Source organism: Ochotona princeps, chromosome 11, assembly GCF_030435755.1.
Source record: "Ochotona princeps isolate mOchPri1 chromosome 11, mOchPri1.hap1, whole genome shotgun sequence".
In the NCBI taxonomy this organism is placed as follows: domain Eukaryota; kingdom Metazoa; phylum Chordata; class Mammalia; order Lagomorpha; family Ochotonidae; genus Ochotona; species Ochotona princeps.
Window position 1 is genome coordinate 39,198,734 of NC_080842.1, and position 24,508 is coordinate 39,223,241.

The 24,508-nt window shown below is 46.1% G+C and overlaps 1 protein-coding gene across 5 annotated transcripts; it reads right to left on the bottom strand.

The window, feature by feature from the left end:
* Positions 1–393: 393 nt before the first annotated feature.
* On the bottom strand, positions 394–19,933 carry STMN4 (stathmin 4). Of its 5 annotated transcripts, none has more exons than XM_058670050.1 (7): positions 19,412–19,933; positions 7,172–7,263; positions 6,261–6,356; positions 5,010–5,218; positions 3,686–3,877; positions 2,970–3,023; positions 394–1,014 (listed from the first exon to the last, which is right to left on the bottom strand). In XM_058670050.1, the coding sequence occupies exons 2-6, from the start codon at positions 7,182–7,184 to the stop codon at positions 3,003–3,005; spliced, it is 531 nt and encodes a 176-aa protein (XP_058526033.1). In that variant the 5' UTR covers positions 7,185–7,263; positions 19,412–19,933; the 3' UTR covers positions 394–1,014; positions 2,970–3,002. The 5 variants fall into 5 exon arrangements, with proteins under 5 accessions (XP_058526033.1, XP_004579138.1, XP_058526031.1 ...); XM_004579079.3 differs by lacking the exon at positions 2,970–3,023 and adding an exon at positions 5,626–5,706 and having other exon boundaries at positions 397–1,014; XM_004579081.3 differs by lacking the exon at positions 2,970–3,023.
* Between the last annotated feature and the right edge of the window lie 4,575 nt (positions 19,934–24,508).

Sequence of the window (24,508 nt, forward strand, 5' to 3'; positions counted from 1 at the left end):
CAGCCTCCAGGATCCAGAGAAATTAATCCCTGGTGTTAACAGATTACTCAGCTGGAGGTGTTTTGCTACAGCAACCCAAGCAAACTAAAACAGTGTCCTTCCTTCAATGCATCTTGAAGATCATATTAGAACATTCTGTAGAAAGGAAGAATGAATTTCTTTTCACATCAATGTAGTGCACTCTATTCAACATGGGACACCTCGAAGAAGAGGTCCAGCTGTACCAAAGGCTGATGTGATTCAACCCACCTTGCCCCGCACCTCAGATGCTTGAATGACAAAGGTGAAAAAGAAAAGGGGCACCTGTTATCAGGTGAGATGAGTAGGAGGCAACTATCCAATATATTCTCCCCACCCCCAAAGGACAGCCAAGAAATGAAGACTGGAGACTCAGAGTAAATGGTTCATTGGTCATGATCAAAAGTGATGGTTAACACATACATACACTCAAACATCATCCCACCTGCTGCAAGGTGGAAACCACGCCTCCGGATCCCACACCCCACTCGTGCCAGGCTTCTCCTGTGGGCCCTGCCTCTACTGCCACTCTCACCCAGAATTCTGCCCTTCACTCTGAACTTCTGCCTTGGTTCTTATCTTTCCTCGATGCGGTGCCTGGGTGCTCGGTGTCCAGACAGAGATATGAAAATGGAGGATTTGGCCGGAGTCTGCAATGGGCAGTGTAGCAATGTCCTTGAGTTCTTCTCCACCTCCATTTCCCAAATTCTCTCCTTCTCTCCCCTCTCCCACCCAATCATTGTTCCCCCAGAAACAAATAGGATGGCTTCACTGGTCAATTCTTCACATGTACAAACACCAAAAGCAGAGGAAACACCCCTTGGCCACCCCCCACCCCCCAAACCCCAGTGCTGGGAGAGCAGCCTGCGGGAGAGGCTGCCTCAGGAGCTGCTGTAGCTGTCCGGCTGTCCTGGAAACGTCTTTGGCCTCTGGGCTTTACCTGGAGGCCTCTTCCTTAAGCTCCTTGTTTTTCCGCACCTCCTCGGCATGCTTGTCCTGGGAAGGGAAGGAGGGAAAGGGGCAGGTCACACGAGGGGGCCAGGGACAAAAGGAGGCTGAGGGGCAAGAGAATGGAAAACAAAGAAGGACCACTGCAGGAAGTGAGGAGCTGGGTCTGCAAAGGCATCCTGAGGGGCAGAAGGTGGCAGGTGAGATTGGTGCCAGGCAGGGGAGGGAGCCCAAGGTGTGGGCCCAGGGAGCCCCTGCACTGGTGAATCCCTCTCTGCCACAGAAGGACGGCTCCATGGGGACCCCAGCATCCCTTCCATCACCTGGCCAGGTGAGCAGATGGTCTCATTACCAGCATATCCCACTGCCTACTGCTGTTATTTCTTGTTTGTCTCCTTAGCAAAGGCTGTCTTAACCTCCTTAGTGAAACGTAAGACCTCTTAAGACATGAGTTGATGGAAGAATTTCTGTTTATATTGCCCAAGTCCAAAAAGTAAACTTTCTGAGTCCCGTTTCGAATAAACCTTCTTTCCCTCCTTCATTTCACAGCATAATCAAACCAATAGCTAGAATCTACTTTCCAAGGCCCACCAGCAGGAGAAGCTGACCAAGCCAGGGCTCACTTGCCAGGCTGCATCACAGCCCACATGCTATTACTACTTCCTGTGTATATGCCTGGGTCCTCCACCAAGTGACAACTTCCTTGAAGGAGAGTCTTCCCTCTGTGTATCCAGGTTCTATCACAGCACCTTACAGATGTCAGGTGCTCATGAAATTCTACTCCTACCAGTACCTGGCATAATCACAATCAGAAGCCATAATCATTCTTGAGAATTCCCACTGAGGCAATATATGTCCTCAGGACACACCTTAAAATGCCAGTCTGTGCCTACAACTTTCCAGGACCTGGGACTGTGGCATAACATGAGCAGGGCAGTGGTTCCCAACTTTGGATATGTACCAGCATCACTTAGGAAGCCAGATGTCCTCAAGTACCACCCCAAGAAAACTAGAGTGTCTGGTGTAGGGCCTGAATATTCTTTATCTTGAAAGTTTGCACAAAGTGAGACTAGTATAGACAGTCAATGACCTGCACAGACACTGGCCCACAGGCACATCCAGGGTCACAGTGCAGAAACCACACATTTAGCCCTCATCCAATCTTCTGCCTATGCAGTGGGTCAAAGGCAGCAGGAGTCAGTTACAAAGGAATGATACCCTCTGAAACGTTTGTTTCCTTGAGCCTACCTCACCTTCACATGTAGCTCTAGAATGTAGACCTTTCCAATATCTCCCCCTCTGACGCCACCTCCACTCCCAGGAGAGCTCACCACACAGAGCCCTGTGATTCTGGAATCCCTTTTCTTTCTCCAGAGTTTAGCCTCAATGACAATAGACTGGCAGGTTTATCAGGCTGTTCTGCCTGGGACAAGGCCATGGAAGAGCTGCCTGTGCTTGGAGCAGAATCACTGGTTCTACCCCAGCTTCTTCACTTCTTAACAGTGCGATCCTGAGCGATCCTCCAACCTCTGACATGGTTTCCTCATCTGCGAACTAAAGGAAATGACCATTCTGCCTCTATGTGGAGCATTGTGGTACGATAAACAAAGGTTGCTTTTGCAAGCAGTCTTTCCAATGCCTTATTACAGGTCTTGCTCTAATGATTTGTTCCAGGTTTGGTCTAAAAGACTATGTCCCATCCTATCCCAACCCCATATATGTGTTTTTTTTTCTTCCCAAGTGTTTGCCTCAAGTCATCTTTGGGTATCTGGGGGAGCTGAAGTCAGACTCAGATCATTTTGCTACCCTCATGGTAGCAGGGGGAGACCCTGCGTCTCCTTTTGGGATAGCACATCTGAGAGCAGGAACTGCCACATGCCAGCTCCAGAGCCTGCACAGCAGTAAGAGCCCTACTGATGAGAACTGATCTTTCTAGCAGCTATTGTCAAGGACCTGAAACTTGGGGTAGATGATCGGGAAGGAGTAGGGACCACGCTGCTCACCATGGGACGAGGCCACCGATCGGGTCCCGGGAGTCACCGCGCAGCAGGCGGCTCCTGGAAATAAAACACAGAGCTGGAGCTCTCCCAGGAGCTGCAGGAGAAACTGGGGCGGCCTCGAGACTCAGGAAACGAGGCCAGTGTGTTCTCAGCAGAACAGGCTGCCGTTCTGCTGACACGGGCAACCAACCCCAGTCTCTCACGTTCCTCGTATTTAGGTGACACCATTTTGGTGTATTGACAAAGGGCAGCACATTGGAAAGGCCTGTGACCCCCTGGGTCCACGCCAAGAGGTTCATGGAGAATCATGTTTTCTGCTCTATGGGACAATTCAGCTCCTCAGCCCTTCCTTGGCTTAGAGCCAAGAGCTCAAAGCAGTATCTTTCATTAAAGCAAATCGGCCCGATCACGGATGAAGCCAGGCATGTGTAACTGCTTATGCACCCTACTCTCTTGCATTAGACAGACTTTCTAACCATGGGACACTTCAAATGTGTCACTGTACAGAAGGGCCCACAAGGGTACTCAAAGCTGGACTCACATTCCTTGCCTAGGACTTCCCAATCATTCCCTCAGAGCCCTCTACCAACAATCACCTGCCTACCAACAATCACAGCCAAGGCTGCCTGCTTCAGAAAACAACACATAGTTCCCCGTATACTTGCCATGGAAGGAAGACAGTGTCCCAGGAGCCTCCACTCTTATCCCGGACTACTCACCTTCTCTTGCAGCCGTTCCAACATGGCTGCAAGGTGCGCCTCCCGATTCTCCTTGTTGGATTCCATCTTCTGGGCCAGTTTTTCCTTAGCCATCTTGATGAAGTTATTGTTTTCTTCAATGGCCTTTTGGATCACCTCCCGCTCATGTTCTCGTTTCTCTGCTAGATGTTTTAGGAGCTCGGCTTCTTGGTACTGGAAAAACACAAAGAGAAGGAGAGACCCTTCAAAATGAGTGTGCTGGGATCTATTTCACCAGCATACCTGCATCTGGGAAGGTCCCCAGCCCACTCGTAGGAAGCAAGGGCACTTACTGAATTCTTTCAACACCTTCAACATCTTCCACATTCTTTGATTGTTTTTCAGGCTTTTTCTACATATCCTCAGGACTCTTTTTCTCATCACAATCACTCATTCATGCATTCATGCATTAATTCACAAGTACTAAATGATGTTTTACTACATGCCAAGATACTAGTCTACCTGGGAAAGATAAAAACGTCTAGCAGAAATAAGATATATTTGAAAGAGTACTTCAGAAACTGCATGAAGCATTGTAATGTAATTCATGCATTTTTTTTGGTGCAAAAATATTTTGAAATCTATGCATATGAGGGTTCTGTAAAAGTAGAAGATGTGCAACCTAAGAAACCGCATGAATTTCAATTTCTTTACACAAAATTAGTGTATCTTTTAATTGTGTTTTTTTCCACAAAGTTTTTGAAGTAATCCCTTATTTACATTAATAAAAGCCAAACTAGTGCTGGCATGTGCCTGAAGGGGTCAGGAAGAATTCAAGAGAAGAGAGAAGATTATTTTCTGCTTGGAAAACAAAGAAGGTCCTCTAGTCTAGCAAGTTTGTGGCAGGAAAAGAATAAATCAAGTGTAAAAGAGCTTTAAAAAAAAAAAAAAGACAAACTTACACCAAGATGACATCAAAGTTGGACCATAAGAATTAGAAGAAAGAACAGAAAGGCATACCAAGAGCAAGAAACGTATCCCATCATTATCTCCCTCCATCCCTCAGTGATGAGACCTTGTCCTTAATCATCTAACCTTTCCCTAAATCCTTAGTAATCATCAACATTTTACTCTTGCTATGGCACACATAAGACCACATGGTGCTGTGCCCATGCCCCCAACGATACTTGATGCTCCTGGGGCTCTTACTTCATTATTTCACTCAATGATTCCTCATTCTTCACCCTGCATATATGAGAAGGTGTCTAAAAATGTGTAACTTGACAACGATCTGAATCCAACTCACAGCATCAGTCTCGCTCCCACTCGCTATCCGATAAAGGAAGACAGAAAGGGCAGCACTAACCTTCCTTCGCTCCTCAGCTGCTTCTAGTTTCTTCTGGATCTCTTCCAGGGATGGGTCTCGTCTCCGGGGTAGGGAAGCATTAAACTCGGGAACCCCATCAAAGGAGGGTGGCTTCAGGATGACCTCGAAGGACTGGCCTGAGGTGCACTTGTTCAGCTCGATGACTTCCATGTCGGAAATGACGCACCAGTTCAGGTCCACTGTGTCTGCTGCAGAAAACATGAATGGGCTGCTCAGCCCCTGAAGAGCAGATGGCCCCCTTGAAACATGCATATAGGGAGAGGGCTGGGGTTCCAAGGTAAACCTATGACTGGGCTTCTGAGATCTAAGATCAGCAAGCTGGGATAGGAAGGCAGAAGGGCAGAAGGAGCCTTTGACCAAAGGAAGACTCCAAGAGTAGGGGATCCCTGGATCTATGAGTTCTGATGCTGGCCACAGTCCTGCTAGCTGTGTTTGCTTTTCCCTCCCACCACCAGCATCCTCCTGCTTGCTTTGTCTCCACTGGTGTCAGACAGAGGTACATTTTCCCACCTCCCACCCCCCATCCATTCCTCATCCCGCTGCCCATCTGATGATGGTTTGGCCTCTGCACGCCTCTCCCCTGACTCCCTCCTACCCTCTTCTCTTCTTTCTCTCCAGTCAGCACTGTCTTTCCGCTGGCTTTGACCTTTCCTCCTACACTGTCTCCCACACCAGCCTAAACAGAAAAAACAGTCTCAGGTCAGCAGAGCACTGCCACCCCTTATCATTAGACCCAGCCCATCCCTTCCTTCCAACCAGACCATCAATGGGTGACGTCGCTGGCCCCTGAACCCCCGACATGAGTGCATGCCTATGTAGGGCTCCTTGCCCATGTCTGGGGATGGTCCGTGCTGTAGCCCCCATGCAGTGCAGCTGTCTCAGAACTTTCTCGTGTGTCTGCAGGTGGGAGCCCTCTCTGCACCTTTGGCTTTCCCAGATAGCCTGCAGCTGCACTGGGGAGCCCTGGAGCTCGTGGAAGCTGGTGGTGCACACCCAGTCTCATCATCCCATCTAGTCCAGGGGTCCCTGCAGGAGATTCCCTGTCTGTTGGCCCTCCACAGCCTCCACAGCATCCCTTTGCTCAGTGAGTGAACGCAGGTGGCACTGAGGCCCCAACCTTCTTGCTTAGACCCTTAGCAGTGATGGTGACAGGAAGTGGGAGTGAGGTATGCTGTACCCACGAGCACAGGTGCCCACACCCATTCCTTTCCAAACCGAGCCCTCACTGACCTTCATACTTGTAGGATGATTTGCTCATGGGGTCAGCCAGGAAGCAGGAGCAGAACAAGGACACCAGCGGCAGCTCCTTCATCTTCTCTTTGTAGGCTGCAGGGATATCCCGGCCAGGTAAGGACGGGGAACTTCAGCAGCATGGCCTTCTGGGCTCCACACAGGCACCCAACCCCCACCTCCACACCCATACCAGAGTTGGGTTCCAGGCCCTTTGGCCCATAGTCATACTGATTAGGATTTCTATATGTAACTCCAACCCATTTCCATCCCCCATTTCCATTTTGAAACATGAACCTTCCTGAAAGCCCAACCAATGTCCTGTTTCTCCCAGCACATCTCCCTCCCTTTCCTCGATGATTATGCAACTCATCCTCAGCAAAGAAGCCCAGTCGGCACCCTCCCCACCTTGGACCCCCGGCCCCTGCCTTTTTCTTTGCACTCCTGCTCTAGACAGTTGCACTGGCTGCTCTATGAAACAGGAAATCCACAAGGTTTAACTTAAGTGTGGCAGGATCTGGACAGGAGGGGGCGCTCTCACCACAGTCCCTCTGGCAGGGCCCCTGGGCAGTGGCAAGTCAGGCAGTGAGCCTTCCTGAGGTTCCCTCACGCACAGTGGTCAGCGTGGAGAGAGAGTGCTCCCTGAAGGCCAGAACACAGCCTCATCACAGAGTCTCTCTGGGATTGGGAGGTCGCAGGCAAGAGCTATGAGGATCTTAGCACATACAGAGATACTCTCAAGGGTGGGAAACTTGTGATTCCCACCGCCAACCAGGGATCACCCTCCTTAACATTTGGTGTGTGCCCAGGCAGCCCCTTGTTTCTATACATTTGTGGGACACACACACACACAAGTGCAGAGAAACAGGCAGGGTGAGGGATCCCTATCACAGAACAGTTCCTGGACCTACCAGCAAGGGTCATGTTTGCTGAGACCTGGTTGTTGAATCCAACTGGAGGTCACAGGGTAGGTATGGCACCAGCTCAGGACTCGGTCACAAACCTGAGAACAAGAGAATACCAACAGAGTTTTCCCTGAGGAAGGGCCTTACATCACCAAGGAGGTCACCAAAATGTCCCTTCCTGCTCTCACCTCTGCCTGCCAATTGTGTTTCCCAAACATTAACTTTCTTCCACATCACCCCTGTTCATCTCAGATGCTGTACACTCATGATCATTTCCAAACTGGTTTCCCCATCACAAAGCCCCCCAGGAAGATGCAGAGGCGGGGTCCCCAGAATTGCACGGGCCAAGGGCTACTCATCTGTCTCTCTGCACAGCTCAACAACCTGGCACAAACAAGTCGTGGGAGACAAGCCCTTACTCACTCAGAAGTCCCTGGAAGGGACTTGCAAAATAATTGCACATCCTGAACACCTCCTTGCACAACCCCTAGACCTTTATCTGGCCAATTATGATATGGGACCTGTCACAGATGGTGAGAAAAGTCTTCAGACGCTTCCTTACCTCCCCACCCTCTAAGGACACTGATAGAAGCTCTGCGTGACTCTAGGAAAACAGCCTGGGGATAACACGATATTGATCCGAGCTTCTCTGCACTTTTTATCCAGTTTCCTGCTGATACACCTGGGAGTCAGCAGATGAGGGCTCGAGTACTTGGGTTCCTGCTACCCATATTGGAGATCCAGATGGAATTCCTGGTGCCTGATTTTGTCCTGACCCTGGCTGTTGTGAGCACTTTTTTCCCAAATAAATAAGTATTTAAAAAAAAAACAACGCTATGCTAAGAGGAGGTAGACATGAAGAAACAATGCTGTCATACTAGGATTTATGCAGAGGCAGGAATTGACATGCAGGGTTATTGGGGACAGAGGGACACAAAGACAGAGCTCATTCTCAGCGTGAGGCTAGAGGGAGCTGAGGAGAGGCCCTTGGATATTCCTAGCACCTGGGATGAAGGTTAAGAATAAGGCAGAATCTGGGCCCGGCGGCGTGGTCTAGCGGCTAAAGTCCTCGCCTTGAAAGCCCCGGGATCCCATATGGGCGCCGGTTCTAACCCCGGCAGCTCCACTTCCCATCCAGCTCCCTGCTTGTGGCCTGGGAAAGCAGTCGAGGACAGCCCAATGCTTTGGGACACTGCACCCGCGTGGGAGACCCGGAAGAGGTTCCAGGTTCCCGGCATCGGATCGGCGCGCACCGGCCCGTTGCGGCTCACTTGGGGAGTGAATCATCGGACGGAAGATCTTCCTCTCTGTCTCTCCTCCTCTGTGTATATCTGGCTGTAATAAAATGAATAAATCTTTAAAAAAAAAAAAAAAAAGAATAAGGCAGAATCAGTCAGTGTGCTCTTAGCCCCAGGATCAGCAGAGGCAAGGGTTGGGTAAGAAAGCTCAGCATCCATGCAGACATGTCCACAGCTGGGGTTGATGCTGAACCAGAAAGTGGGAAGAGAGGAGAGAAACTGGAGAGGCCAGGAAGGAACAGAATGGAGTATCTGTTGGATTGGAGGTGAAGGGCTCCGTGGATAGCAGCTACCCAAATAATGAGGAATGGCCGATGCTGAGTGCCTGTCATTGAGACCTCTGAATTCCTGGCCACCCTTAGTAGTCACTGTGCCAGTGAGGCCTGGTTTGAGCCAACAGCCTGGCTGTCTGTGTCCTCACAGGAAGGAACCAGAGACCAAGATGGAGACACTTTTCTTCCATAATGCAGGACACTTTGGGGACCAGAGTCATTGTTGGCTCAACTTAAACTCTAGTACTATACCAATATGGTATAAAACCCAGTCAGGCTGTCACCAGTCACAGACCTTGCTTCTCTCTTAAATCTGTGGAGCTGCAACATTAAGTGAGCACAGCATTCTGTGCCCAAGGGAAACCCAGAGATTCCTGCCTTTTCCATCAGGCTGGTCTCCCCAGAGCCCTGTAAGGAAGAACTGTAGTCCCCAACGTGCAGGTGAGAACACTGAGTCTCAGAGGGTGTATGCAAGTTGTTCAAGGAGATGTGGCTGGCAAGTATCATAGAACAAGCCAGAAACAAAGGTCTAACTGGCCTTCAGTGACTATGTTCCCATTGTTCACATTGTTGTGCTTTGGAGTCCCAGGCCCTTGCCATACTCCTCCTCTTAGAGCACAATAGGCCTTTTCTGCTCTGAACCAGGCTGGTGTTGATGGTACCAGTGAGGTCCTGAACAGTCAAGCCTGGTGCCTGGATGTGATATCTCAGGCCAAGACACTGTCCTGTGCCATCTCCAGACTGGTTGACCAATTGGTTGGCCCTTACCAAAACAAACACCAGCCTTGGACTTTAACAGATGCTAAATGGAGATCAAAATAGGTGAGGGATAAGGGAGAGACAGAACACTCAAGAAATGGATGGAACTGAATAACAGCTGCCATTTGGAATCAGGGGATGTTCTCTACTTCAGCCCATGATGATGAAATGTTCCCCTACTCACAGAACACTCAATGCCCACATAGTCAAACTGACCTTCACAAGAGCCTGAGCTAAGCTGACAAGGCAGGCATCACCGGTCTTGATATGAAGACCCCGGGAATCAGAAAAGTTAAGATGCTTGGCTGAGTTCATACAGCTCAGCGTGGTGAGTAAGATCTAGGATCCAGGTCTTCTGATTTGGAACTTCCTTGTTTGGCTGAAGGAGAGACTGAATGTTCGGTACTAGGTGAGTCTTCTGTGGTCCTGAGGACTCAAGAGGAGCCAGTTCTGCTGGAGGCCATGATTTCATTAAAAATTATCTACTACATTATTTCTATGTGGAAGAAGATATAGGGGTAAGAGCTTTAAAAACAAAGAGAAGGTCAGAATTACAGGAAGAAGAGCAGAGGAGGGCAGGAGATGTGGCAGGCCCAACTACTGCAGCCATCAGTAGCTGCCTCCACCAATCCACATTAAAGGGAAACTAGAATCAGGTACCTGATGCAAATATGGAACCTGGTACTCCAAAAGAGGATGCAAGTGTCTTCATCACTAGGACAAGCACCCGCTTTTGGTCCTGTCCCTACATGGCTAGCACAAAATGATTTAACTGACAGCACCACCTCAGGGAGAATATTGGAAGGGGAAGACCAGAAGCTGTGTCTAGATTCAAAGTGCTGTTAACCTGCCTAGACTGAGTTACATTCCTCTGGAGTTTTGGCATCCCACCCATTCTCATTTACAACCTGAGTTAAGTATTTGCCCCCGGCTCCAGCACCTAAAAGTCTAAGAGTAAGGAATGGCAAATAATCACATGTTTTTGTTGGTGGATTGATCCATTAGCATAAATGGGCAAATAAATCAATGAATGTGAATCCCATCAAACAGAGAGGCAACCTTAGGGAGAGCAGTCATGGAATGAGGAAGCTGGGTAGGAGATGTGAATGAGACTGATAATGAAGATGTGGGATTGATGCTTTTGACTAGGGAAGGCTCTCCTGGTGGGAGCAGTAGGGAGAAAAAGATGTCTCAAGTGAGGAGTATAAGCCCCAGTTCTATAGAATACCAATGTGGCAGAGGGGAAGGGAGAGGAAATGGCAAACAAGTGGTGCTCCACTTAGGGCGGTGTCACTTCTGGGGTTGATGGCTGAATTGGGGATGCTATAAGCAGTTAGTGGAAGACGACAGTCAGGCTAAGTGAATAACAATGAATGTGACAGGTTCACACAATGAACTGCCCCATTCACATTATCAATACCTTCCTCCCTGGGAACCAGACAGCTTGAGGTCATGTAGCAAGCTGCTGACAGAGATGGGACTAGATTTTAGGACTAGTGTCCCTTTCCTTTATACTCATCCCATTTCTCCCCCTGGATGAAAAGGAGCCGCCCACATAGGAATCACCAGGGCTGGTGAAAAGATGAGCCTGCAGAAGGGCACGTTTTTAAGTGATCCATGCTCTCAGGGCCTCCACGATGCAGTTACTGACCAGGGAGCAGTTAATAACCCCAAGAAGAGCACCAAGCTCTCATATGCCAGATAGCCTGTAACTGGGTCTACACCTGACCTTTGGACATATCTCTGACTGCACATGCTACAGAGTGAGAGAGTGTTTTATTTGTCCCTATCAGAATTGCCCAGCTATAGCTCACAGGAAGTGTCAAATCTCAGGTGGACTATTTATGTAGGAAAAGTAGCTAATGCATGTGCAAGTGGCTTGAATAGAGCTGTGCCTGGCAAGGGCTTTAAAAAACAAATAAAGATATGCTGACAGAGCAACTGAATGAGCATTTCATGAACACAACAGCAAGGAATTCTGAGCCAGGGACACTAACCACAAGTGGTCCAGAAAGATGGCTCTTTAAACTGGAATATTACTATCAATCTTTTAAAGTCCCTCTGAAGTTAGATATTTACCTGAAATAAGCTCCCCAAATGTCATGTTTCTTTGCCTTTCACTGGAATCGTGTTCTGTTAGAATGGTAGGCCTGGTTACTTCAGGCACCTCAAAGAATCTGATTGCCAGCTCTGTGTCTTATTTGAGTTGAAAATCAAAAGGAGATAAATTATTTTTTCATGAAAGTGGTTTTCATTCTATCCACAACATTTATTAAATATTTAATCTGTGCCAAGTCCTGTACAAAATCTCTTAGAAAAACCACAGGGGTTTTTGTTGGTGGAAAATAAAACAGGTCCCTGGCTGGAAATCTCAAGCTGTGGAACCTTTGCAAGTTCTGCAGTTGCGGCTCAGCCTTTGATGTGGCTTGCCACAGTAGTGTCATTCATGTCTTCAAGTGAAAAGGAAGGGATGTTAAAGAAAAAGAACTAAGATATCACAGCAAGGGAAACCAGGCAAGACAGAACACTGCCTGATTCCCTGGCATTGGGGATGGTTACTCTCTAATTACTGTAGGCTTATTTCTAAGGGGTTCAAGAGCAAAAAATGTTCTGCACCTTAATTGTCGACAAATATCTTGTTAGAGTTATAAGCCAGTCTAGATTATCCTAAAATCTGCCAAGATCAGCAGAATTATACTTCAACACAACAAACGGCTAAATACTAAAATGAAAATAGACATGAGACAGCTAAATAGTACCCTATAGCCATTTTAAGGTGTATAGCACCTGGTCTTGTATATAAACTAAAATTGAAATGTCAATGAGCTAATCATAGGATGTGGTTAAGAACTTGCATTTTTTTAAAACATACTGGTTACTCAAAACCATGTCAATTGCATAATGTTGTAAATTGTTGTTGATGTTATGTTGGGACTCTTAATTGATTGGGATGATATTCTGCCAGCTCTACCTTCAGACCAAAAATAGTCTCCCCAAGAAACTGTTCAACCCATCTGGACAATAAGTTGCTGGACTCTATGCTTGGTATGTGTTTGCAAAGAAAGAACCTTGATTGAATTTGAACTGTAATACTGCACCAAGGTGGAGGAATCCACCATGGGGGAAGGGCATGGGGAGGGGTGGGGGGATTCCCAGAGCCTATGAAACTGTCACATAATGCAAAATAATTAATAAAAAAAAAAGTAGATAATGGTAAAGATGGGATTTGAGCTGGTCTTTCATAACGAAACACACTACTTTGGACAAGGTTCCATGTAGTTTCCTCATCTCCAAGCGTTCCCCTGCATATAAGCAATTCAGAGATTTGTTGGTGGCATGTGTTTAAATGGTGGCAATTCCTTAAATACCCCAAATCCTTATCGTAAGTAGCCTCAGTACTTGCAATTCCCACCCTGAAGTCCTGCCTCTGATTCATGCATTCATTACCTCAGAAAAGCCCTAGTAAAAATGTACACACCTAGCCTACTAAAGTGTAATAAATCAACTCATTTGAGTATCAGCAATAGAATCTGTAGAGTTCTCCAGGGGATCAAGCTCTGCTTCCTCTGCAGTCCCAGAGATGGACAATGTCTGAAACTTGTGTTCTGGGATGGAAAGAACCATGGAGACGGCAACTCTTCCTGTTTTCCACACCTTTTCAGACAACATAGAGCCCAGAAAAGCCAGTGTCTTGCCTGTGGTTTTGGAAAAGGAGCAGAGCCAGGGTTCTGGTACCCATTTAACCATGCTGATAGGAATTCCTTTCCTTTTACAACGCTACTTCTATTTTCTTTGTTCCTTTATTCTTCTCTAATATTTTGTTACTTCTGCATTTTAATTTTAGCCTTAAATTTAAATCAATAAATTTGTATTCAACTAAATTAAAGACAAAGCAGTATTCAATAATTTTGTCTGTGAGAAATTCAGCAAAATTTTATTTCTGTACTCCACAAATCTGGTTTTGTCAGAAAGATCTGAATGTCCAGTCCTAGACAGTCATTGTTGATTTCTTTCTTAGGTTATTCAACAAAATCTATGTATTGAGAACATACTTTATGTGTGCTACAAGGCACTAGGAATCCAACAGTGAGCTCACTATGTATATTCTCTAACTTCAAGATATCTTACTTGCATTCAGTCTTACAAATAAGTTGTTTATCATTGAACAACTCTAGAGTCTAGTGTTTGCTTTACTCATCCCCATGACCAATACCAAACCTGTTTGGTCCTTCAGCTCTTTCTACTAGACTACTTCCTCCGTAGTTTTTGCCAGGAAAAGTTGATGGCATGTTTCTTGAGTCCTTCTATATTGGGTCTGGTGGCACATGCAGAGGACAGACAGCTCTGTCCCAAGCCCAATAATGCAATTGTGTTTGTACTACAAACAGACACCAGCTGCCAAAAATGCGCCATGCCTTGTCCACCTGTTTCCACGTACTCAGTTTGAACTTTGCACTCTACCAGCTCTGGATTCTGCATAGATTCCTAAATGCTGCACTGAAGTTCTGCCCATTCCCCATCACACTTGGTCTCCTTTCTCTGGAATCAGTCTACAGTTGGTTCTTGGAACTTGATTTGCCTGAATCCTATAGCTTCTCTCTCTTTCTTGCTCCTGCTTCATGTCTCTGATGACAAGGCTCCAAGGGAGAACACCCACATCTCTCAGTTTGACTAAATGGAAAAGACCAGTGAGCCTGGGAAAGAACAAGTATGTACTTGTAGGTGTAGGAAGTAACACATGTATGCAAGGGATGGGGCAAGTGCATATTTCATGTATTTGCCTGTCTCCCTAGAGGAACTAGAAAGATAAAAGCCAAAGGCAAGAAAAAGCCTTTAAAAATGCCAAGGGAAATTTTTTTTTGGTCCCCACCTCTTCCCAAAGGAAAATAGAAAAAACCAACCTTTCCCAGATTGTCACATCTCTAAATATAGCAAATGCTAGTTTAATAAGCAAACCAAATTAAACATGGTGCATGTTAATTTCCCAAGCTTAAAAAGCGGAATTTGGTTCTCTAAAGGGCACTACAAAAATTACATTTTGCATGTTGTATAATTCCACAAAACTCCTATGCCTCTACCACAGAAAAGATCTATTTTTCCCCATCCAGGACTTCAAAATTTCTGTGAATTTTTTTCCAGATGAAAGTCTCCAGGTAGGTAGGAGATAAAAACATTAAAGGAGTTGCAGAAAGACAATCTCAGTTTAAAGTCAAGAACACAGAAGATTTGAATTTTCCCTTCATTTCTGTAAAACTGCATTAATGGAAACACAATCTCTTCTTCTTCTTTTAACCTCTCTGTTACCTGCCTTGTTTTCCTAGTCTGGTGTCTCTCTCTTGCTCAACCAGCTCATTCTCTGGATTTCAGTTTGTCAGCCTTTGTTTAGTCCATTTTAAATTTTACCAATTATCCCACTTCCTTCCTATAGGGCAAATGTGGTTAAAATAGTCCAAAGAGAGACATCCTACTTGGCCTTTGAGGGTTTTATTTTAATGTTTATTGATTCTGATTATTCATCAACTTGAAAGGCAAAGCAACAGGGAGAGGGAAAAAGGAAGAAATAATCATATCTTCCATAATCTGGTTAATGCCCCAGTTGCCTGAAACAGCCTGGACTGGGCCAGGTGGAAGCCAGAAGCCCAAAACTCCATGTGGATCTCCCCCCAGGGTGACAGACACCCTAGTACTTGAGCCGTAATGTGCTGCTTCTCAGAATGCATTAGCAGGGAGCTGGATTAGAAGCAAAGTAGCCTGGACTCAGATCAGACACTCCAGTATTGGTCCCCAAAAGGGACCTAGCCCAACACGCCACAATACCCACCCCTGTGGATTCCATTTATTGAAACAAAATATTATCTGATAATGGAGTACCCATCATAGGGAAAACACAGTTACTCCCACTACCTTGCCACCAGTGGTGGGTATGCCATCCCTCCTCTGACCCAAGGAAGATACATTCCAAGACATTGCACAGATGTCTGAAGCCACACATTCTGCTGTATCCTTTATGAACCTCCAAAGTCCCATCTGGAATCCCTACATTTTAAAATTGAGCATTGGGCCTGGCGGCGTGGCCTAGCAGCTAAAGTCCTTGCCTTGAACGCACCAGGATCCAATATGGGCACTGGTTCTAATCCTGGCAGCTCCACTTCCCATCCAGCTCCATGCTTGTGGCCTGGGAAAGCAGTCGAGGACAGCCCAAAGCTTTGGGACACTGCACCCGCGTGGGAGACCTGGAAGAGGTTCCTGGTTCCTGGCTTCAGATTGGTACAGCACCAGCCATTGCGCTCACTTGGGAGTGAATCATCGGATGGAAGATCTTCCTCTCTGTCTCTCCTCCTCTCTGTATATCTGACTTTGTAATAAAAATAAATAAATTTTTTTTAAAAATTGAGTATTTTTCCTCCTCCAGTTGAAACCTATTTGGCTAAAGTCTCATTTGCTCAGGGCTAGGATCCATGTGCTATCTATTTACTTGCTTAATATGCTGAACAAAGACCAGCTCCATGTATTTTTACATTATTTTTATTCGAGAGACAGAGTTGTGTGAACAAGCATATACACACACACACACACACACACACACACACACACACACACACACACATGCCCAGCAGACACAGCTATTTCCCAAATGCCTGTAACTGCCAAGATTGGGCCTCAGTCAAAACTAGAAACCTAGTTCAGGTCTCACACATGTGTGGTAGGAGACCCAGTTACGTGAATTGTCACTGCTGCTGCCAAGGGTCTGCACTGGCAGGAAGCTGAGCTGGGGAAAGTCAAGAATCAAACCCATGTTTTACGATGTGGGACGTGGATGTCTTCACTGCCAGGCTAAATCAATTAAACACCTACTCTCCTGTGCTATTCGTTATTGAAAACCTCCAACATATAGACAGTCTTCTATATTTGGGATTCCATACTCATAGATTCAACCACTTATCAATGAAAACCATTTGAAAACCAGTTGTGTCTGTTTTGCTCATTCACACATATTTTCTTGTCATTATTCCCTAAAGAAAATAATATAAAAGCTACTAACAGAGCATTTACATTTTATCAAGCATCATAAGTAATTTAAAGATGACTTAAAACTTGTGAAAATATTCTATGTAAATACTAGACAATGTTATCTAAAGGACTTGAATACCCATGGATTTTGTTTCCTGATATCAATTCCTCACAGAAAATTGAGGATAATCTCTTTCTTGTTCCTATCTATCTGTGTCTATGATAAAATTAAATTTACGTATTAGGCACAGTAAGAGATTAACAACAATAATAAAAATAGTGCAATTATAATTATAAAATAAGTTATAAAATCATAATCAAAACAAATATAATAATATTTATTTAATGTGTATGAATTTGTTCTACTTCTGGAACTTTCCACTTTGTATTTGTGGACTGCTATTGGCCATGGATAACTGAAGCTGTGTGGATAGCTCTTGGATGTTTGTTCAACAATCTGCTCAGAATAGAAAACCACAAATCAAATCTCTACCTTGCATGGTTTCTTTGGAACAGTATGTCCTCAAAGAAATATAGTGTCCCACAGAAACTGTACTGGGATTTAGTTGCACTGCGGGGGCATTTCTTGAATATCTAGTGGTGGGGACACACTGTCTACAATGTGGAAGAATTTAGAGGTTGTTGTGCTAAATGAAATCAGTCAATCACAAATGGACAAGTACTGCATAATCACACTTAATAAGAGGAATCTAGAATAGCCAAATTCACACAGAGAGCAAAACAGCCTGGGGATTGCCCAGATCTGTGGTGGGAGGTGGGGGGTTGGTATCTGACAGGCATAGAGCCTCAGTTCTGCAAGATCAGAAGAGTTCTGAGCCTGAGACACACTACCATATGCATTTTACCATTACAACACTGGGAAGCTGAAAATCATTTAAATGTAGAATTGTGTGGTATCTGTATCCTATCACAATGTTTAGAAATTTTAATTCAGTCTAGTGGGCTTTCCATAGCTTTTTGATCCTAGGGTTAAAAGAAGCAATTAAAAGTAACTTAGCTCACTGTTCCTTAAACTTTTTTTTGACTTGGAACCCACTATACAACTGTATTTTGTGTCATGACCCAGTATGTAGAAGTCACCACACACACACACGCACACACACACACAATACATAGACAAATATACACAAAACAGAAAATATGTAGCTAGAAACATTACAGGAAACATAATTAGCTCACTATAAATATATTCTTATTTTTTTATTCTTTTATCATTTCATTTTATTAAAAATATATACATATATATATATATTACAATCCAGAAGTTATTTCACCATCTACTAATAGGTGTCAGCCAGCAGTGGGAAAAGCATAAATCTAGTCTGAACCTAAGCACCACGAAGAAATCCCCCACCTCCAGCCCTGCACAGAGTGCTCCTCCAACTTGTACTTGGCTACTTTCTGTGTTGGGAAACTCACTCCCCATCAAGCAACTTGCTCCATGGCGGACCCGTCCAAAGCTTGCTGGAGCCAAGGATCCTGGGAGGACTGGGACCAGCTAACAGGTGCTCAGTGGCTTCAAAGAGCAGAGAACTTACAGCTTCTAGCAGCCAGGAGGGGCTGGGGCGAGCCAAGGGAGAAGGCTTGTTGGCGGGAGACTCCAGCAGCCCTCCCTGGAGCTGCTGACTAGACTAGCTCTCTGCCCCCTCACGCCTGCAACACTATGATTATTTCCTCATCTAGCAAATGATCTCATTCCCCTGGCACCCGCCCGCCGTGGGAGAGGTTCCTCCCCTAGAGGGGGCCTCTGTTTCTGTTGAGACAGATTCCCCCACAGCACCTCTCAGCTTCTCCCTGCCCCTCTGGCCTCCCACAGGTGCCACCCTACCATGCCCACCTAGCATCCGTTCAGTCTTGCGATGGCAGGTAACACTGCCTGAGACACCCACCCAGGCGCTATCTGCATGCTTCTGATTTACCCCTTTAAGTCACCCTGGACACTTGCCCCAGCCTAGGACAATCAGCCTCCTCCACACCTGAGTGTGTCTTCCTGGGAGAAATAAAACAAAGGCAGCTCCGTCACATGGGCACGGAGCTGGCCACTGGACACCAAATGCCTAGGTCCCGGGATGAGCAAAGGGTATTGCCCAAACTCCTAGGGAGGACAGTGGGCTGACTGAGGAGGGGGAGCTGGCAGTAGTCATGGTTAAGGATCAGGGTGTGGCAGTTCTGCACTGCCATCTTTAGCCTTAAAATCAGCCAGCCCCCAGCCAGGTAAGATCAGGTTGACCTCAGGGCAGGGCGGGGCAAACAAGAGGTGATGATCTCATTGTGTCCTTAGCACCAAGAGGCAAAAGTAACCGAACACAGCAGTAGCAGGGGAAGATAAAAATGGGATCAGGAGACAAGAAATGCTGCATTTGCAGAAGCACATGCCAAATGCAGGGGTCTTCAGTTGAGGACTGGCCCCAAGGGCTGTCAGACCCTGAGCTCCTTCAGCAACAAAATCTTTCTTTCTTCCTTCCTTCCTTCCTTCCTTCCTTCCTTCCTTCCTTCCTTCCTTCCTTCCTTCCTTCCTTTCTTTCTTTCTTTCTTTCTTTCTTTCTTTCTTTCTTTCTTTCTTTCGTTCCTTCTTTCTTTCGTTCTCTTTTTTTCTTTCTTTTATGCAGAAATAAGACCACAGCCCTCTGACACTTTCCACCCATCTGCCCTCTCCCTGGCTCTGAAATGTAAGGGAAGCCCGAAGTCCACCCTCGCACCTCCTTCAAGCACCATTCTTTTGGCCTCACCCTAATTCCCTCAGGGGTTGACAAAAGTTTGATTGAAGGAGTAAAACCAAACACAAACAGCAACACAATAGGCATCAGACCCCTGACTTTCCCCTCTTGATTCTTTTTTCTTTTATCTGCCAATCTTTGAATCTTATGCATTTCGTTTCAACTTACCTGCAGTCCAGTTCGAAGCGTGCTGCTCTCTTCCTCACTCCTTCAATTAGTGGTACCCTGGGCTTCTCTCAACATCAGCACCACTGCCTGGCTCTTGCCATGACATCACCTCCAAGCTCTGTGATTGGCTGACAGTGGGTTGCTCGGCAATTGGACAGTCTCCTCTGGTGGAGCAGGGATTGCCTGAGTAACTCTTCACAGGCTGGGGAGGGGAAGATGATGTCAGACAAAGAGCCTGCTTTTTCTGCTGCCTGTGGAACTGGAGAAGCAGAGGGTGAGGGTGGCGAAGAAGAAGGGGCAGTGCACAGGGAAGGGGGGGGACGGCAGAGCTTATTAGCTGAAGGAATGATGAATGATTTAGAGAATCTTTAGCTCTTTCAAATCTGGGGGTTGGAGAATATGAAATCTAGAGGAGCAGTAAGAGTGAACAGATGAACTTTAAAAATAGCTTGCTGGGGAGCTTGGTGCCTGTTTCCCACTCCATCAGAGGGTTGGTGGGTTTCAGTGGTGATTCATAAGGTGAGGGTGGCAGAGTGGAGTGTGCAGCTGGACAGGGCTACCAAGAGAGGGGATCAGGAGAACAAGGCTTCCTTCTGCCCCACACCCCCCACCCCCCACCCCCCGGCCAAGGTGTCTGCCGTTTCTCCACTGTGGCATTTGCCCAGCACTGATGGATGCTCACAACTGGCTCGACCTGTCAGGCTCTTGGCAGTGGAACTCCCAGACAGGGAGAGAGGTTGACCATGACCCTGGAGACTCCTAAACTGCTAGAATCCTTGGATCAGGTGACAGGACATCGATGGTGTGTTCTTCAGTTCCTGCCGGAAAGAAAGGAGGCAACCTGTGGAGCGCGATCCCTGTCTCAATTAAAGCCCCCATCACCGTGTTCACCCTCCCCACTCCAGTCCCTTGCGTGACTCCCATCCTTTTGCCGGAAAGAAAGAAATTCTTTTATTGTGGTGAAATATGCGAAGCATAAAATTGTGCCATCTTAACCATTTATAAGTGTGCTGTTCCGTGGAATTGGAAACGTTTACAATGTTTTTGCGCATCATCCATCTCCAGAACTTTTTTTGCCTTCCCCAACTCTCATCTGGAACTACCAACAGTAATTCCCTTTCCTCCTTACCTCTGCACTACTGCCACCCTCTGAGCGTCCACATGCCCTGGGCACCTCATACAGGTAGGATCACATGACACAAGTCCTTTGTGCCTGACTATTTCACCCAGCAGAACCTCTTCCAGGTTCCTTCATGATGTCCCACAGACCAAAACATCACTTGCTCTCCCTTGGTAAGGAGGGTCTTTTCAATCACAACCACATGTCATGGATCCTCCTCTGTTACTGCCACACCCATGTGACAGGGAATACACATGAAAAAAGCACTTTGAATTTAGCTCATTGTTTAAAAATCTTTTAAACGACAATAGAATCAATGGGCACCTGGAAAATCATGCATTCCACAGGTCCTGTTGGAAAGTAAATAGAGTGTAAGGTAGCTTGACACTACCCTCTGACCTGTATTCCATAGCTGAGACTCCATCCTGGTTGGCACCTCTCTGCGTAGCACCCTATGTTCTCCTCCACATCACAGCTCCCATCTCAAACCAAGAGTGAAGGGCAGCTGTTGCTCTCTCTTCCCCCACATCTGGGCAATCCCAGATGTGTTTGTCCAAAATAATGAATGATGCCTGTCTTCCTTTGGGATTCTCAAAGCACCACCATGATCCCCTATTCAGGCAACAACCTCAGCATTACAGCAAGGCAGCAGAAGGAGCTCCATTCTGTTTGATATTCATGGGGCATCATAAATAACATGCTTATCATGCATGCCACATGCTACCAGCTTAGGACCCTTAGATCCAAGCCGGCCATCTCAGAGGGAATCAGGAGTCCGTAAGGATCTCAGGAATGGCTCCTGTATCATGTGCAGGCAGTAGAAGACATGCTTCATAGAAGCTAGAATTTGGAATCCAAGCAAGCCCAAAATGTGTCGAGGGAGCCTGTCTCTCCTCCTCCCTGTGTATCCCTGGGAAGTCTGGAAATCCACAGCTCTGCTGGCTTTGGAACATGAGGAAGGGGAGAGGAGACAGAGCGTTGCCATGGTGATGGCAGCCAATCAGAGATCCTCTGCTACCAGGAGATGGAAGCACTTGTCTGAGCCCCCTGAGTAACAGTGACAGAAGGCAATGATGGGGTCAGTGTGGGTGCAGAGGGGGACAGAACTTCAATACCTGAGAGTAGGTTCAAAGGAGGCAAAGGAAATTAAGGAGGGCTGCTCCACTTCTAGCATTATCTGAGTGTCAGTTGAATATAAGGCTGTCAGGAGGATAGATGATGACGGGTGGATAGATAGATGATTAGATAGATAGATAGATAGATAGATAGATAGATAGATAGATAGATAGAGAAATCGTATATGGATGATGGATAGATACTCACCTACACAGTAAAACCCTCAATTGTTCTACTAGAAAAATATTATCTACTCCATTTGCCAAAGAAACAAATTTAAATGGGGAATGTAGACTACAAACAACCTACCCTGTTAAGTGCTGAAGCCTCGACTCGAGCTTCTGGGTAGGGAGAAGGAAACAATACTGAGGGAAAACGGACTGAAGCAAGCCAGGGAAAGCCACAAAGACCTATGGTTGGGACTATCCCCGAGGCTTTCCTGAGGTGGCACAAAGCAATCTACAGCAGTGATGAGTGAAGAAAGAAACTTGGGTACTGCAGGGAAATGTGGCAAGCATCAAATCTACAGAAGGAAGGAGAGACCAAAGCCAGAAAAGTGACCAGCCAAGTCCACATGAGGAGGTTCCAAGGGGTGGAATGGTGATCTGGAAATAGAAGACTAGATGTTTGTTTATTATGCACCTCTTGGTGTTCAAAACTCCCAGGGGTCTGGCTGAGAAAGTGGGCAGCCACGGGCTCTCCTGGGACCTATCCGATCACATTTGGGGTGGGCCAGCTGACTGTGATCTGTCCACCTTGGTGCAGCAGCCAGACATTGGCCAGGGAACCTGGGCTTTATCAAACACAGAGCTGCAGCAGCTCAGGTCTCTCGGGCCTTTAATCTCCACGTGTTGCCTGGCTGCACCATTCAGGACAGTTCAGTTTAACTCTGCCCAGGAATCCGAAGGCAACCACTAACGCTGACCTGGCTCACCATGTTACAGCTCCCAGCCCTGGGGGCACCAAGCAGAGTATCCAGTCCCAAGAGGGTTCTGTTCCCTTGACAGAAGTGCCTCAACTGTAGGATCTGCTGGGCAGTCATCCTGGGGGATACTGGCTGAACCTCTAGCCTCTTGTCAGTCCTCAGGAAATGCGGTCTTAACTTCACCTAGGGAATTCAAGTTATTTTATTGATCAGCACAAGCATGTGACTATCTTTCACCATGCGGTTTATGAAAACTGTAAGATACAAACAGGCATTCACCGAGTGAACGATACTTAGTGGCATCTTTATTTTAGGAGACGGGGGTTTGAGGGATTTTCTCCTATAGAATTTATTGAACTAACACTGTCAGATATATACTAAAAATAACTAAAGATATGTATGCATGCCATTTGTTTACTTACATCTTTGTTTCTTTGGAAGGCGGACAGATAGAGAAATGGAGAGAGAGAGAGAGAGAGAGAGAGAAACTGATCTAGAACTCAATTTGGGTGTCCACATGTTGAACAGCTGTATTTCTCAGAGGCTACCCTGTCTCATGTATCCTTGTGACACAAATTCAGTCAACTCAAATTTAAGTCGAGCTAATTGTCCCAAGTATTTGCTTACACTCATGATTAGATTTATAAAGTAAATTCTAGGGACTTGATGTAGTAGTCTAAGACTCTGCCTGCAGTGCTGGCATCTCATAAGGGTTATGGTTCATGTCCCATCTATCCCACTTCAGATCCAGCACCCTGCTTATGGCCTGGGAAATCAGTGAAGAATGGCTCGAGTCCTTGGGCCCCTGCACACATATGAAAGACCCCAAAGAAGGCTCCTAGTTGCAGATCAGCTCAGCTCTGGATGTTGTGGCCATTTGGGGAGTGAACCAGCAAATGTTAGATCTCTCGCTGGGTTGCTCCTTCTCTCTAAAACTCTGCCTTTCAAATATGAATAAAATAAATTCTTTTAAGAAGATAGATTGTGGGCCCAGTGTGGTAGCCTAGTGGCTAAAGTCCTCACCTTGCATGAACCAGGATCCCATATGGCCGCCGGTTCTATTCCCGGCAGCCCCACTTCCCATCCAGCTCTCTGCTTATGGTCTGGGAAAGCAGGCTAGGATGACCCAAAGCCTTGGGACTTACACCGGCATGGGAGATCCGAAAGAGGCTTCAGATCGGCACCGTTCCGGCTACTGGGGAGTGAATCATCGGATGGAAGATCTTCCTATCTGTCTCTCCTTCCCTTTGTATATCTGACTTTACAATAAAATTTTTAAAAAGAAGAGAAGTTATAATATTGGTCAATTTCTAGTAACAACAATGATATCTATAACAGCAACATACTGCAAATGAGCTAAAACCTACAAATCACTTAGAATAGTGCCAGTCATAGATTAATACCTGAAGAAATGTTTACTACCATTGTAACTGTCATTACGTACAAGCAGTAGACTGGCTCAAAGTCTTAGGTTTGCAAGTAACAGAAAACTTAAATGTTTAAAATTTGTTCTAAAAAATAAACAAACTAAAATTTTGTGAAAATTTTAGGGAAAAGGTATTTAGAGCCTCAGATCTTATGTGAGACTGCCTGGGTTCACATCTTTACTAATGTAGAGCTCGGGGAACAACAGTGGTAGCTCACGTGGCTGAGTTCCCTGCCATTCACGTGCAAGATATGAATTAGTTTTTAGCTCCTTATTTTGACTTGGCCCAGCTACAGTTGTTGCCAGCATTTGGAGCAATGCGGTCTTCCTCTCCTCTTTCTCTTTCTCTCTCTCCCCCTTTAAAATAAACAAAAGAATAAATAGAACCAATAAAATTAAATTAAAAATAAAATTGCAAATTCTAAGTATACATAACCCAATTAGAAAATTGCAGAAGCTATAAAGAAATCATTTACCCATGAGGACATTCAAACAGCAAATATACACTTG